Source organism: Gavialis gangeticus, unplaced genomic scaffold (genome assembly GCF_001723915.1).
Source record: "Gavialis gangeticus isolate Ggan-Ray unplaced genomic scaffold, GavGan_comp1, whole genome shotgun sequence".
NCBI classification, from domain to species: Eukaryota; Metazoa; Chordata; order Crocodylia; family Gavialidae; genus Gavialis; species Gavialis gangeticus.
This window is the reverse complement of record NW_017728993.1, coordinates 29,431,220-29,447,379: the sequence shown is the minus strand read 5'-3', so window position 1 is coordinate 29,447,379 and position 16,160 is coordinate 29,431,220. Positions and strand designations below refer to the sequence as shown.

General features: G+C 37.6%; 1 protein-coding gene across 3 annotated transcripts in view; it reads left to right on the top strand.

The window, feature by feature from the left end:
• The window catches only part of ZZZ3 (zinc finger ZZ-type containing 3), a 123,906-nt gene that overhangs the window by 66,081 nt on the left and 41,665 nt on the right, over positions 1–16,160 (top strand). For all 3 annotated transcript variants that reach the window (XM_019501472.1, XM_019501471.1, XM_019501470.1), the window contains exon 3: positions 3,416–4,972. In XM_019501472.1, coding sequence (XP_019357017.1) covers positions 3,465–4,972 — 1,508 coding nt within the window. In that variant the 5' untranslated portion in view covers positions 3,416–3,464. The remainder of the gene's footprint in view (positions 1–3,415; positions 4,973–16,160) is intronic.

The following is a 16,160-nucleotide window of genomic DNA, read 5'->3' as shown; positions in this document are numbered from 1 at the left end:
GGGGGGGGGGGGGGGGGGTCTTGTACTTGAGAGAGAGATGAGGAAGGGTGTAAAGCAATGAACTTGTTATGTGTTAATGGGCAAGCTGATGTTTACTAAGTTCAGCAGTGTTGCTGTAGTACCACATTTCATGGTGTATAGGTTGACATGGTGTACAAGTTGACCCCATTTTTCTGATCCAAAAAGTCAGGAATTTAGTAGATCCAGTGTATAAGTCTACCTAACTTTTTCGATCAGAGATATGGGGTCAATTTATACCAGCCTCTGTGCAACCTCACTGCGGACCAGGCACCTGGGGGGTGGACACATGCTGCAGCGCCACTCACAGGAGACAGGCTCAGCTGGCGTAGCCCCATCCCCTGCAAGCGGTGCTTCCTGGGCCGTGCCAGCTGAGCACCAAGCCTGAGCACCCTGTCTGCTGCTAGCAGTGCTGGGCTGGAATGGCCCAGGCAGCACTGCTCATAGGGGATGGGGGTGTGTCAGCCAAGCACCGAGCCCGGTGCTGTTGCTAGGGGACAGGAAGACTCAAAGAAGTTTCTGAAAAAGCACTGTTAAAAGAACTTTAACATTTTTAAGAGTTAAAAATTGGGCTTCAAAACTCGACTTATACACTGTGAAATACGGTATATATTGCTAATACTTGCATTAGGAAGTTCTATTCAGTTTTAGCCAAATCAAAATTGTGGTAGCTATGGTTCTTTAATATTTGCAGAAGAAACAAAACTCTTGAAGAATTAGAAATCAACTCTTCACTTTCAGTGACTCCCACTACATTAATATTTTTAGGAGTCATAAACCTTTTTTCTTTTATGTGTTCAACTGGATCACATCTTTTCTGTTGCATTTAGGATCCCTACAGTTGGAAACGGTATTTTCAAGCTTACATATAAGACTTTGTCAGGAAAAAAAAGACAATAAAGTTGAGAGAAGAAATGAGAGGCTTCCACTTTTGACTTGCATTGTGTTATTGATTTGGTACTAAACTACTGCTTATATGTGTTTAAGTTTGGATTTCTTTTGCTACAGCCAGGGCACTATATCAGACGTAATTAAGTACCCTTCTGTGTGCCACAGACTTTAGCTTTTTGCTAAGCTGTTACTTAAACCTATTTATTTATTGTATAGATTATGACAAACTATTTTTTTGCTCTGAAATTTCCATCTTTTCATTTTGATTGTTTGCCTTTAGGAGTTCCAAATAAATTGTGTAGCCAGCTGAAGATTTGGGGAGCACAGAAACATGAGGTTCAGAGGTGGAAAAGGTGTAATCTTTGAGGGAGCATTGAGAACCACGTTTTGCAACCTCCTCTGACTTGAGGCACCCCTTGGAAGTGATAGCTCTTAGCTATGGAACAATAATAGAGCAATTCTTCTGTGTAAAGAACTCAGAAAGACCATAGCAGCATGTTCAGAAACTGTAGATACTTATGTGAAATTTCTGGGTTTATTTTATGAGTCACGTATGTGTTTGTACATTTAATAGCTGTGGTATTGAGCGGTATGTTGTGGCACTTGGGTTGAGAATCACTGGTTTAACACTATGGAAACTTGCTATCCCCTGCAAGCCTGTCCTGCCCCTTACAAGACCCTGTTGCCACTGCCTATCATCCTCTGTCCCAAACCAAGGGTTGTGAACTTGCGCAGATATCTTTATAATCCATTAACATTTCTTAATAGTTGCTTGTTGCAATGGATCATAACTTAAAAAAATCACACCACATAGTTTAGGATGCATGTGCAGGAGGCCTTGGCTTATGGCCAAGTAGCTATTGGTACATGTATCTGTTTAGAGAAATTAGATTGCCAGGTGTTTTATATTCTGTAAAATTCCTAAAAATTGCTCAGATGTCTAGCAGTGTTAACCTAATATTGCTCAGCAGTTAAGACTACTTGATTTACAACCATTAAGAAGGTCAGTAATCACTTTCCAGTTATAGATGAACATTCAGAATCTGCTAGCCTGGGTCTCATGCTTGCAAATAGTGCCTTTCAGACTCTTCCCTTGCTTTTTACTGACCCTACTAAGTAACAATGTGTTTTTCATTTGTTTGATGTTTATTTTTTATAATTTTTTTTAAAAATCTAAAATATTGCCTTCAAACAGTGCGTTCCTGGTGTGTAATCTTGCACTTAACATAACTAGCAGTTTTTAGGCTTAAGCACATTTAAGCAGGCAGTATATGGTAAGTTCTCATTAAGTGTCAGGCAGCATTATATTCCTCCAGAAGAATATTGGTCTTGCTTGGCTTGTTCTGAATGTGAGCGCTCCAGTGTTTCCTGATAAGGAACTTGACCTACTTTATGCATAAATATTAACTTTCTGAGGAGTGACGCTATAATTTTTCCCTGATGATGAAGAAATTGCTGAAATAATTTCCCTTCCATTTTTTAATTCCTGACTTATTAATAATACTGTAGTCTGATGACTGCTGCTGCTGCTGTTACTACTTTTTAAAACCAAACAAACAAAGCCTCTTAAAGCAATGTGCAAGAATTCTTACAAGTAGAATAGAAAAAATATGAAGTTTAAAAATTATTTTTTAATTATCATCCTCAATATTTTGGAGAGAGCCCAATGATGATGCACAGTGTTGCATGCTTGATTTTTAAAGAATGAAGAATACAAGAAGAATAATTCTGGGATCCAGTTTCCACAGAATAAAATATTATTGAGTCAGCAAAACCAGTGTTTGAGATGCGTGAAAACTGGAGAAACAAACGATAGGGGTTTGAACTCTACATCTAAGTTTTAATTTTTTTTAAATTTGTGGTAGGAAATGATACAGTCCATCATGATAGAAATAGGTTAAAATAAAATGTGAATCTAAGATTTTAACTGAGGCCTATTTGTACCATTAATAGTAGTTATTATTTGACAAGTGTAATATCTTAAATTAGAAATACAGATGAAAAATATTATTCTTCAGGGACTTGTTTTGATGCATTCAAACTACAGGTTCAATAAGATGCTGTTTTAATATTTTTTTCATCTTAACATGCAATCTTTTATGTTGTTAAAGGAGACTGTGGAACCTCAAAGTTAAGATTTGATATTTTTCAGTTAATAAAGGTTCAATAATCATGATTTTACATGTTGTGTGTACCATGGCAAAAATAGTGCATTTTAGAACTGGAGTGTTTAGGTTATGATATTCAAGTTTCAGTGATGCTCAGATACCTGCACTAAAGGCAGAATAAACAGAAATAGTAAGTAACCTATCCTTTTGTGGTATAGATATACATTTTTCCTACTTATTTGTTGATACAGAGGGAAGAAACGTTCATGTAGTTCTTAAATACGTATACATTAGTTATAGTATATGATATATCCTCCAAAATGATAGCATAATTATTTGCGTGCAAATGTTTTTGAATGTTACTTTTTTCTCATTGTTTTGTTTACATTTTTTTGAAGGTTTCCCAATGTGGATCATGATGAACATACTTTAGGGACTTGCCATAGTATGGCTGCTTCTCGATCTACTCGTGTTACAAGATCAACAGTGGGTTTAAATGGTTTGGATGAAAACTTTTGTGGTCGCACCTTAAGAAACCGTAGTATTGCTCATCCAGAGGAAGTTTCTCCCCATCCTCAAGTACGATCAAGATCACCAAAGAAGAGACCAGATCCTGTGCAAACTCAGAAGGGAAATAATGGTGGAAGAACTACTGACTTGAAACAGCCGAGTGCTCGGGAATTGTGGGTGAGTCCTAGGAAGAGAGGACTGTCTACTTCAGAGAAGGATAATGTTGAAAAACAAACTGTGGAAAATTGCGAGAAAAGGCAGACAGAACCTGTATCACCAGTTTTAAAAAAAATAAAACGTTGCTTACGTTCAGAGGCACCAAACAGTTCAGAAGAAGACTTGTCTACTAAAACAGATAAGGAATCATTGGAGCGTAAGAGCTCCGTATCGGACAATGATGCAGTCTCTCAAGGGAGTAAACGAGCTTGTCGATGTCTTCTATTGGATGATTGTGACAAAAGGGAAGTTAAAAAGGTGAATGTCTGTACAGAAGGGTTTAATAATTCTGCAATAGTTGAAGAGATTGTGGGCTATCAGGCTGTTAATGGAGTTGATGAGAGAGACTCAGGTACTCTAAACTGTGATGACTGTCAGTCTGATGGGAGCACTAAACAGAACAATGCTAGTTCCTGTACATCCAAGGAAAAAACAGTAGCAGAAAATGGGAACTCATTTGCCCATTGTTCATTGTTGCTTAATAGCAGCAAGGAGGACAGTGTTGTAGACCATTATGTGCCTTGCACAAATTCTCAAGAACAGGTAAAGTTAGAGGACCATAAAATAATAAATGACTGCTTGCCTGAGGAACATGCAAATCAGGCAGATGAACCAGTTACAGGGTCCTTTTCTGAAATCCAGTCATCTTTATTAAGGGATTCTGAGGAGGAAGTAGATGTGGTGGGAGATAGCAGTGCCTCAAAGGAACAATGTGCTGAAAACACCAGTAGCAGCCTGAATGCTGAACATGATAGTACATCAATCTCAGGTGAACCTGAACCACCATCTTCAATGCTGGACTGTGTTTCAGCTCAAATGACATCAGTGTCAGAACTTCAAGAACACAGATACACATTGAGAACTTCACCACGAAGGGCTGCTCCCCGTAGTAGCCCCACTAAAAATAACTCTCCTTGTAGAGAAAATGGGCAGGTGGAGGAAAATAATTTTAGTCCCACAGAAAAGAATGTACCTGCAAGTATTAATAATATCAATGGATCTCCCACAAACTCTGATGAAATTAAACAGAATGAAAAAGACAGAGGTGGTGACTCTGGAGGTTTTGGGAGTGAAGGACTAAGTAAGCCACCTTCTGAAGTTAGGCTCGTTCCTGGATATATATCATCTGCCAAAGAGAGTGCCAACCTGCACACTGCAGAAGATGATGAGGAAGAGCCTGACGTGTATTACTTTGAATCAGATCATGTGGCATTGAAACACAACAAAGAGTATGTGTAACTATGGTAACCATGAATTCTGCTCTTGTTTCTTACCAAAAAAATACAGTTAAAAATCTATATATTTTAGAGTTATATCACAATTAAGTATTTAGATTATTTAATCGTTCCTTTTCTTAATAACTTTCAGAAATACTTCACTCTTCAGTCCTTGTTCCCTCTGTCTTTCCCCGGCAAAATATTTAAAACTTTAGTCTATTAATATCCAGTGTGGTATGGTTTATACAGTCTAACAGGGTGAGTTTTCTAGCAAGAAATTGTTTTTGAAACTTACTTTTTTTTTCTCTAGAGAACTAGCAGAGACTAAATTAAAGGATTATGTTCAATTGGAATTGGCACATTTATTTATCCAGCTTATCTAGTAGATGCAGTGCCTACAGTTTTATTAAATTATGATCTTATTATACTGCTCTACTAGTTGCTGCAGCATCCATTTCCCAATTATTGTAGAGGGGATTTAGCTATATCATTCTCATGCTAATTACCTTTAGGCTTGGTGCTAAATTCAGTGCAACAATGTAAAGATTTTCTTTGGTGTGGTCATCTGTATTCTGTTCTCAGAATAGTCAAGCCACAAATATATGTGACAACACTCCTTGTAAAGGAAAGTCACTTATTTTTATGAAATAGAAGTTGAATGGAGAGAATTAGTCCAAGAATGATAGACCACAGTTTTATACCACAACTAATTTGAGAATTTTTTGTTAAATTTACTTAGACTTTTGTGTATGTTCTCACTATTTAGTTGGATGTCTAAATTTCTCTCTGAGAACCGAAATGCCAAATATTAAGTGAAGATAAACATAGTTATTGCTTGCAATAAGATTTGACAGAAGCCGTGGTTTCCATAGATAATCGCTGCCCTGGGGCACTATGAGGCACAAGGCACAGCTGATTGTCTCTAATCCTGCAGAAATTTGTCTGTATTATGATTATTGGAGTTGCATTTTTGTTATAATGAATTTCTCTTCAGTGTTGGATATAAATAAATTGTTTTGATTAGAGAAAGCTGCCAACTAGATTATGGTTTGCACAAATTATCATTGTATAACAGTGATTGTTGACATTATGGTACAGCACTTTCCGTGTGTGTGTGTGTGTGTGTGTGTGTACATTTATTTTGAAGGATATTATATAGTCCATGAAAATAAGTATACGAATGATATGACCTGAACTATAAACAAAAGCTTCATCGCTTCCATTTTTATTTGATTTCCTCTTTAGTTAAATGCAGAGCTCTATTTTAATTCTAATGATATTAATACAAGGACAGTGGTTCTCAACTTTGGTTTATCGGGGTAGAAGGATAAAAATGGACCAGATTTTCAGATTTATCCTTGGGCTTTTGCTGCTTCAGAATAAGCATTTCCCAAATCCACATTTTGGTAGTAAAGAACTATACTTTGGAAGTTAAACACTGAATAACAATCACTTGAATAGCCCTGGTAGAATGCACAGATGAAAACAAACAGTAGGTTCCTGCAGAGGGTAGTTTGAGGGCAACTGAAAATACAGACGAATGCTAAATATTATATATAAGCAGTTGCTCTTTGAATTTGAATTGTTGACGTGGTTACCTGCTTGTGAGGCTGGTCAGGAACATTTGAAACTAGATATTCTTATAAGCTTCTTATATTTTGTGGTTATAAGAAGTAACAATCTAGATGCAGACTCTTTAACACAGGGATGGGCAAAATGGGAGATCCAGCCAGCAGCTGGATAACATGATAGCTGTGATAGCACAAGGCCCTGTGGTTGCCATTGAGACCAGCCCCAACCGTGCTGGCAGGACAGCGCGGTAGGGCAGGGGGCTGCTCCAGAGCTACTGAAATCTTGCAGCAGGGGCAGTTTGGTCCAGGGCCAGGGCAGAGCCACAATCTGCAGCCTGCACGCTCTGGGCAGTGGTACAGGCAGCACATCATGGTTCTGCCCCGGCTCCTTGCAGTGGTGACAATTGGAACAGCCCCCTACCCTTCCCTGCTGCATGCCCTGCTAGTGCAGCTGTGGCCAGTCTCCATGGCAACCACAGCCTTGCACTATCACAGCGCACCTGTGGTTGGAGCTGCCATGGAGATCAGCCCCAGCCACAGGGGCAGGGGCTGCTGGGAAATGGAGTCCACTGCTGGCCAGATCCGGCCCATGGGCCGAACTTTGTCCCCCCCACTTTAACAGGTACTGGGCACGTCTACACATGATACTACATTGCCGTAGCAACACGCTGCAGCAGCGTGGCATCCTGTAGCATCCGCAAACAAAACTCATGATGCTGCAGCTACATTGTCGTGGTGACACGCTCCCCCATTATGGCATGTCACCACAGCAACGTAGTGCCTAAAAATAACTGTGCACAGCGCAGTACTAACTGTTACTGCACCATCTTTAATACTTCCAAAAGGACGTACTAAATGACAGGGCAGTAACAATGGCACCATAGTGGTACGTGTAGACATGCCGACTATTTCTGCAGCACCTTATCAGTTACCATAGTAAGAAAATATGGGGTCTACTTTCTTTATAGAAAGCATTACAGAACAATACCAAAATACTGTTGTTTAAATTTTGTTTTTCCTTCCTATATATAATGTTGATTATTATAGTTTGAAAAATGTTGGTGGTTAACTTATATTTTCGAGAAGCAAAGTCTGTCCTCCAATAGTATCCCATGATATCACCCTTTTTAAGAGCTTCGTATCCATTTTGCTGTTGAAGGATGAAATTATGCTAACTTTTTGTAAAGTCAATAGTTCAAAGGCAAGTCAGATGTTTTGCATTGCATTTTTTCATATTCACATGGTTTCAAGTTTGAAAAGTTATCTGTTTTGTAAATTGGAATTCTTGAACAGTGAATGTCAATTCTATAAAATAAATGAATTTTAGAAAGTAAGACTTCTTTTAAAATGCATTAACTACACGTTCTGCTTAGTCATATGTAAAGAATTCCAGGGTTTCCATTATAGCTGGCATTCACTATAGCAGGCTTTTAGTTTTGCGTCTGATACGTTTGGCTTTATGTAGCAGGCTGGTCCTCTGTTTTGCACTCTATAAAAGCATAAGATATAATGTCTTTCTACCCTTCAGTGCTTCCTGAATTAGACCCTTCTTTATAGATAACTGCTTCCTTTTCCACTTATTTGCCTTTAATTCCTTCTTACAAACCAGTCCAGGCAGCTATTATACCATCTTGACAGATCTGAAGTAGTTTTCTCCAGAGCTAATCCTTAATATCACTTCTTGGTTCATTAAAGAATTTGTTTTGTTTTTTTTGATAGTCGTTTGTACTCTGGAAATGTCTCATCATTAGTACAATCTAATCTTAGTATTCCTAGTTTTTCTTGAATATTCTTGTCGCAAATTAGAACATAAACCCAAGTTACACCTTTTTGAGGGGAAGGGCGGACCTTATTCTTCTGTTTGATATTATCTGGGATTATCTTTGCCCTATTGATTAATCTTTTTTTCTTAATGGCTATGTACCTCAGAATTCAGTTATCAAATTTTAACAACAGTCTTAGATCAAAATACCAAAATATATATTAAAGTGTGTTCATATGTCCAACAAATACCCTTAAGTCTTATTTTCCAGGAAAGCAAGGCAGTGACATTTGTATTGTGTTCTTTCTGTTTATGAATACTGTCAGATTAAAACAAAATCTGGGCGTGAAAGTTTGTTAAAGAGGTTGGAAAATACTAGAGGAAAGCTAAATACTACAAAAGTAGGATGACTGTGGAATATTATTAAATGTTTACAGAAGTAATGTCTCTAGGTCTCCAGCAGGGTGAGCTCATAAGTGCTGTAAGGACTTATAATAAATGATGGCCCTTCCCCAAGAGTAATCCATGATACTGTAAACAAATTGTACAGCAGCACAGACATGCAAATAAACAGTAACAGGCCCATGTAGAGGTTAATATTAGTGTTTCATTTATGTATTCACATTTTTTTTGTCTCTTGTATAAGTTCTGCTTCACATGTTCCACTTTTCAAAAATCTACTAGGTATATAAAGTTTTTCTCTCATTTCCAGTAGAGAGGCTTTTAGATTTTACAAGAACTTAAGCTGTTTTTTAAAAGTTTGCTGCATTTTCTCATCAATTTATTTAGTTTTTGGTTTTGTCCTCTCTTAATTCCTAATATAGCGCATTGGTATAGGTTTTACTTACTATCATTTTCCATTCTTTCCATTTTTGCGTTCCATTCTTTATCATCTTTGTGAGACTTTGTTTCTAGTATGTTTCTCATTTTTCCTTTATTCTCTGTCTTTATGTTTTTTGTCATCTTTCTCTTCACTTAAAATCTCCTGTTTGTGTCCTCGTACTTTATGTAAAAGTCTTTTTGTTGTGGGAGGGGAGAAAGTTTGTTCAGGTTTTTCTTTTACAATATAAATGGCTCCAGACCAAAATTTGACTGAGTTGATATTTTTTACATATGGCTATACAACTTTGGCCTAGGTCTTGTAATCTAAGGTTACATTTGTAGGGACCACTCAGGCTTGTACAGCATTCCACTGAGCTCCACAGAAGCCTGGATAGTTGTGAACGCCTGGCAGAAGGCAAGGTAGATTTGCAATTTGTATGCCTCTAACAGAAGTTATGTTTAAGACATGATTAACTGGTTAAGTAGTGATCTGGCCACAAGTTCATTCCATTAACGGTGTGGTAAAATAAGGGATAAGCTACCAAATTACTACACAAAATATGGGTACTAACATTGTGGCTGGTTCCTGTCACGCCTTTAATTGAATGTGTGGCCAGTGCTGCCAGCCTCTGGAGTACACTGGAGTATTTCAAGACTTCTGTGAGATCCAGAGACTGGGAGCTCTGATCAGCTGATCTAGCTTTGCAGCCATGGTGGCGCAAGAAGCCAAGCTTGTTACTTTCTGGTGCGAGGGGTGCGTAGGATGGGGCTCCCCCTGCACCGGCAGTGTGGCACAGTGGGATCTGATGCTCCATCTCACAATCGGGTGGCATGGTAGGAAGCATGACTTTTGGGATCCTGGATTAAATCCCATCATGCACTTAACTTAATGTCTCTCAGGGGCCATAGACCAGCTAAATCAAAGATCTGTAGCGTAAGCTTTCACAAGCAGAAGACATAGAGGGTTGAAATTGAAAGAAAGAAAAGCAAACAACAAAATGTTTGATTACATTTCAGTTTATGGCCTGTCAGTGTGAAGTCCACCTGAAGCTAATGAGGCACCAGAGGCAACAGTCCACCGACAGACCAGTGATTTGCAGAAACAGGTTTAGATATTTTAATTACATTGCTTACAGCCATCATGAATATGTATAGTTCTGTTAAATTCATAACATTTTATGAACAAAAGGTTTACAGTGACATTCTCCTGTGGCTTGGGTCAGGTACTTAAAAAGTCACAACAATTTACCCGTAATACTTTAGATTAAAATAATTCTCTCTAAAACATCACCCTATTGCACTTACAATGCACAGATTTTTACCTTATAATTATTTACAGACTATTTTTTAATCCATTTGAAGTATATACCTAAAATGATTTCATGGTAAGATAGCAGATGTTTTTGAAATTCTCTGTGGTGTTATTTTGCCTTCTCAGCTTGATAATGGGTTTTAAAAATTCAGCCAGTTTTCACTAATATATTTATTACCATATTTACTCAAAACAAGATACCTTCCTTCCCCCAATCAGCATGGGGAAGAAAGCGCCTCATCTTACATTTGCATACAAGGAAACTGCATTAAATACATTACGTATCTTTGAACTGCTAAGAAAAGCAGCATGTGCTCAATAATGGAGACCAGCTAGGGAGTTGATTAAATGCAGCCAATACTGAGCATGACTATAAAAGACATCGCCCATATTGAGCAGTGTGGGGAACCTAGAATCCCTCTGTCGCCCCCTGTCTCAGCTTCGCCCATATGATTAGTGTGGCCCCACCCTCCATGAGGTGGGCCAACCAACCTGCCTTGCGCCTCATCTGTATAAATTTTTGGAGGATCCCAGGACTCGTGCCAAGAACACTTGGTTCCAGTTCACGGGTGGGGGGCTGATTAACATATGGATCCTTTGTGGGGGGTTTCTGGAGTGTACACACATTGAGCAGTGCTGAGCTGTGGAGGCATCATGGTTTGAAATGCTGTTGGCTGCTGGGGCCCAGCCCAATAAACTGTATATGGTCAATCGTGAGCCTTTTGGCTTTGGACTAATATGTATAGTTTGTCTTGTATATAAATAGGTGCCAGGGTGCTGCTTAAAAGTGTGTTTGTGGAGTACCTGTGCTAAAAATTGCAGCATTTTTAAAAAAGGTAAAATGTATCCATTCTGGTTGAACTAAGTTTATAGGTATTATATGCAAATTGCTACAGCTGTGTTTATTTCAAGGTAATTTTTTTCAGATTTGCTCCTCACTTCCATGTGTTCAGGAAGAGCAGGGTGTAACGGTAAGAAGTGGGGAATAAGTTGCGGGGGCAGAGGAAAAGGGAATTATCTAAGTCCCCAGATTTATTTTCCTTGCTATAGCAGTGGGAGGGGGATAAACCTCCAATAATTAGATTCTATGCCTGGAAAATTATATCAAATTATAAATTGTCTGTATATAGAATCTAATTAATCTAATCTTATATTTGAGGAAATATGGTAGTTTAGTTTGAGTTTATATCAGCAAAACGAGAGTAAACCATTTTATGTATGGTATAATTCAGTGAGGGTCCATCTTTTTGGCATGAGCTCCGTAACTTAAGCTTGCACCCTCCCTGGGTGCTATTCCTAGCCCCTTTCACTGCTTTCTGCTCCCTCCCTGCACTCCCTTCCCTGTTGCCTCATGCCATATACAGAGGCTGCCCATGCCACTTCTGGCATGTGTGCTGTGGGTTGACCACCTCAGTAAAATTTTATCCCCAAACCAAATACTACAAATGTAGCAAATATAGAATTGTTTAAATGTAATAAGCCCAGTGTAGTTTATGTATAAGATAACTCTTTGTTTTTGTTAGAGAATGGTACTATGTTAATTAACATCTTTGTTAATGTTGATTTACAAACAGTTTAATGTATTTACTGGTACAGTACTTAAAAAAACCAACCCCCCACAATTTTCTGCCTGAATGGGCGTACTTACTCAAAGAGAGATAATGAAGTGACCTAAGTTCTGTTCCAGATAAAAGTATTACCCAGTTTTAACTGTGGAGGTACAGTGGTATGTGGGTACAATAGATCTAAGGATCTGAAGCTTTCTTTTAATAGGAAATAAGTCCCTAATGTTTGTGGTGGAAAAAAATAATGTTCAGTTGTTAACTGAATAGAAGTCACTGCATTGTCACCACATTTTGCTGAGACTGCAAGTAGATGTCTTCATTCCTTTCCACCTGTTTGGACTTTTGTTAATTTGCAGAAGTCAAACTAGGGAGTCTTATGGTCAGCAGTGAAGCTGGCAAGAATCAGATCCATTTAATTCTGTTGCTAGTTAGGAAGCAGTGAGTACTAAGGAGACACATTGGAGTTCTGCATTAAGACGACAAGACTTCATAATTGGAGGCTGGAGGAAAGCTGTAAGAGTGTAAATACTCCCCTTTTGGTATTTAAAAGACTGAAACAACAGTATAATAGGGGACATGCTTTAATCATTGCAGCCATGAGACTGAACTAAATGCTAGAGAAGTAGAGAACCCTTACTGTTTGTACACAAGAGGGATACAGAGGGAAGGAGTGTGCTTATTTTTATTTCCAAGAGCAAGTGTTTTTTGGAAGCAGAGGAGGGAATACTTCAGTTTATTAGACAAATATTGGTGAGGGACTCATTTTAAAAGATCTAGAGATGGTATCCATATATTAATCTTGTATCTCCCCACTTTCCTTCAGCCCCTGGACAGTGGGAGTCCCTCCCTCATCTGATTTTTTTTGACTAGTTTGTTCAGTTGTCTGGCTCTTAGGAATCTATCAAAATGCCAATGCTTGTATATTAGATTAAGCAAGGGAATGCAGTCTCTATGTGTGCATATAAGAGCATGGGTACAGAACAAAAAGAAGGCTTTATGTACAAGATAGAAAAGAGAAGTGTGATATACAGAGGCAGAAGAGTTAAAAAAGAGGAGAAAGAAATTTTAAGAGGCAGTGTTGGAGAAGAGAAAGAAGCAAGCAACACAGGAAGAGAAAAAATGTTATAGAGGAGGCAGGGGGAGAAAGGAAAAATGGAGTGATACTAGAGAGAATACAGTCAAACTAAAATAAAAGCAGTTTAGGGGTTTTTTGATATTCCAATACTCGTTAGATATTAAACAATCAGTTTATTTACATTTCAGGAGGTATGAGCTTGAAGCCTGGTTGAATACATATATTTTTTTAAAAACCTATGATAGTGGTATTAATTAGGTTAATAAATGCCAAGTAAATGTATGAAATGCCTCACTTCCCTTTCCTCTTAATATACATTTACCAGTGCAGCCTGGTAGAGAAAAAATAAAATCCTCTCTCTCAAGGGCATGTGGAGTTGGGGGAAAAGGATGAGAACAACTTCTGACACTTAGTGATTTGGAAATGTATAAACTTTTCAAAGTACATAATCCATTTAAGATATTTAAATGGGAAGGTGATACAGAATTAGGTTCAAAGAATATTTTTGGAAGTATAGGATATGTCATAGGTTAAAAATGCAGCTGTTCAGAGGGAAAAATCAGTAGAATATTATGATGATCTCTATTAGGTCAACATGAGATTTTTCCATTAAACCTGAAAGCAAAGTAGTATCTGATTTGGTATGCCATTTTCAACAATGCCGTGCATTAAGTGCTCCAGAAAAAGATGCCAGAAAATGCAATATGCGGTTGGGAGTAATCTCTTTAAAAATGTCCTTCTTACCTAAGGTACTTACCAGAAGGTACAAGGAGGGCAGGAACCTATACTCTCTATATGGGTATAAATAACTGTATAATTGGGATTCTACAAGTATAGCCATTTCAGGAAAGGCAGGGTAGAGATGTACTTTATAGACTAACTAAATCAAAGATGCATAATGTTCATTTCAGGAAAGATAATCTTATTTCTAACAAAATAATTACAGTGAAAACATTTTCATGAAGCGTATGTGCCAGCTTAAGCTTGACAGCTCATACAAATTAATCCTAGCTCACAAAAAAAAGAAAGAATGGTATTCTTACTTTTGATGCAGCTATTAATCTGGTTTGGTTTTGATGTAGATATTAATCTGTACTCTCTGATCCTATGCCCCTCAGGAGCTGCTAAATTTGTAGCCTTGAGTTCCACAAGTAGCCTGAGTTTGCTTTACAGTAGGTCTAAGAATCAGGGCCCTTTTGTGCAGTGGGGTTAAGTTTGTACATTTCTAGTATCTTTCATTTTATTTTTAATAGGAATAATCAACTAACTTTTAACTGTTCATTATTTCATCTCTTTTTCTATATTCAGTTTTATTCTTTTGGTTTGAATATTGTTCAAGGTAAGACTGGGCTTTGATTTGTATAACAACTCAGCCCAGAGATTAAATCCATATACTTTACCATGACTGTTTTTACTCATCAGTTCCTATTTCTACTCTTTTGCTAATCCTTTCCCCCCAACGTTCCCCCCCAAAAGGCTTTGGACTCCATTAAGATGTTTACAACTGCAAGTTACATCCATTTTAACTAGGTTGTAGATCTGTAGATTGGCATAGTGCAGTGTCTGACAGATTAAATTGTCTTTACTCTTACAGCAAAAGTGTAGCCATGTTACTTTTTTGTTTACTGAAAATCTATATACATGACTTAAAGGAAATCCCTAATGGAACATCTGTGTTGCCAGTCCTTGTAATTTTTGTGGGTTGGAGAATTTAAACTGCATCTAGAGCCCATTTTGCAGTGACTTGAGCTTCTGCTCTTTTGCTGGAGGAAACCCCTCTGTGACTAGTTTGTTTTAAATGGGAAATATTATTCACTCATTCAACAATGATTTAGTAGTAGTAATATGATTATTATTTAGTTTTTTTAATATTGAGATAAATAGATACAATCGTATTTATTTGGGATCAGAATTAAGACTTTTAATGAAGATGAAGAAATGCGTGTATTTACTAGATTGTCTGTGTAGGCCTTTGTAATACCCTTTATATCTTTTCTCAAGTACATGGATTTTGTAAGTATGAAAGCTAAGCCTACTACTGAAATCAAACAATATATTTTGGCTATTTTGTAATGAGATACGCATTTCTTTATACTTAGTCATAATACGTGTATTGTATTCCATGTATGGACAAGGTAAGTTTTATGTTTTCCTGTCTTTTAAGTGTTTCAGTTTTACAAATAGTTCTGTAAAGTGACAATGTAAGTTGTTCAGGAGTCTTTAAGTCTTTTTGCTTTTGAAATATTAGTATATACTGATTATAGCCCAAGAATAGGACCGAGAAATTTGTTAATTCTAATCATGGAACTGCCACTGTAATGTAGTCCTGGTCAGGTCACTTAACTAATATCTCAGTTACTTCATCTGTAAACTGAGAATATCAAATGGGGAAAACATGATAGTCTTTGAAGCACTTTCAAAGATAGAAAAGCATTTACATGTATTAAATGACTTTCTCTCCACCTCCTCTCCCCCTGTTGGAAATTACCTGATACTATTAAGTGGGCTGTAGGTTTGAATCATAAAAACTTTCAGAGGATAGTTGAGTACATTGTGCATTGAAACAAATGGACAGTTTTAGTGGGAAACCAGTGAGTTGCAATAAACCATGGGTTGTCCTGTCCACAAGTATAGGCTTCAAAAGGTGCTACCTGCAGGTGCTAATTTTTTGTTCAAGCCCAAGTAAGATAATTTTTTTAATTCAGTCTCACTGAGGTAAAATAAATACGGCCTTTGTTTTTTAAACAGAAACTAAAGAAACCACCTTTCCATCAAACTTTTTTTCTTCCTTCCATGTGCCATTTTGTGCTCTTGGTCTCTCACTTGTCCCAACTTTCTCCCCCAGTCTACTAATTAATATTGGATGGATGCTAGCTTTGGGCCAACTGGCATGGTTTGACATTTGCTATGCCACATATGGCATGTAACGAAGATTTCATGCCTTACCTGGAAGCAAAGGTACTCTCTGTTTCAGAGCTGAAAACATACAGCTGCTTTGGAGAGAAGTTTGATCTGATTTACAGAGTGCTGTAGGAAGTCAATCTCATACTAGTTGCCATGGGATACCTTTGAAATTCTAAGAACATTGATGTT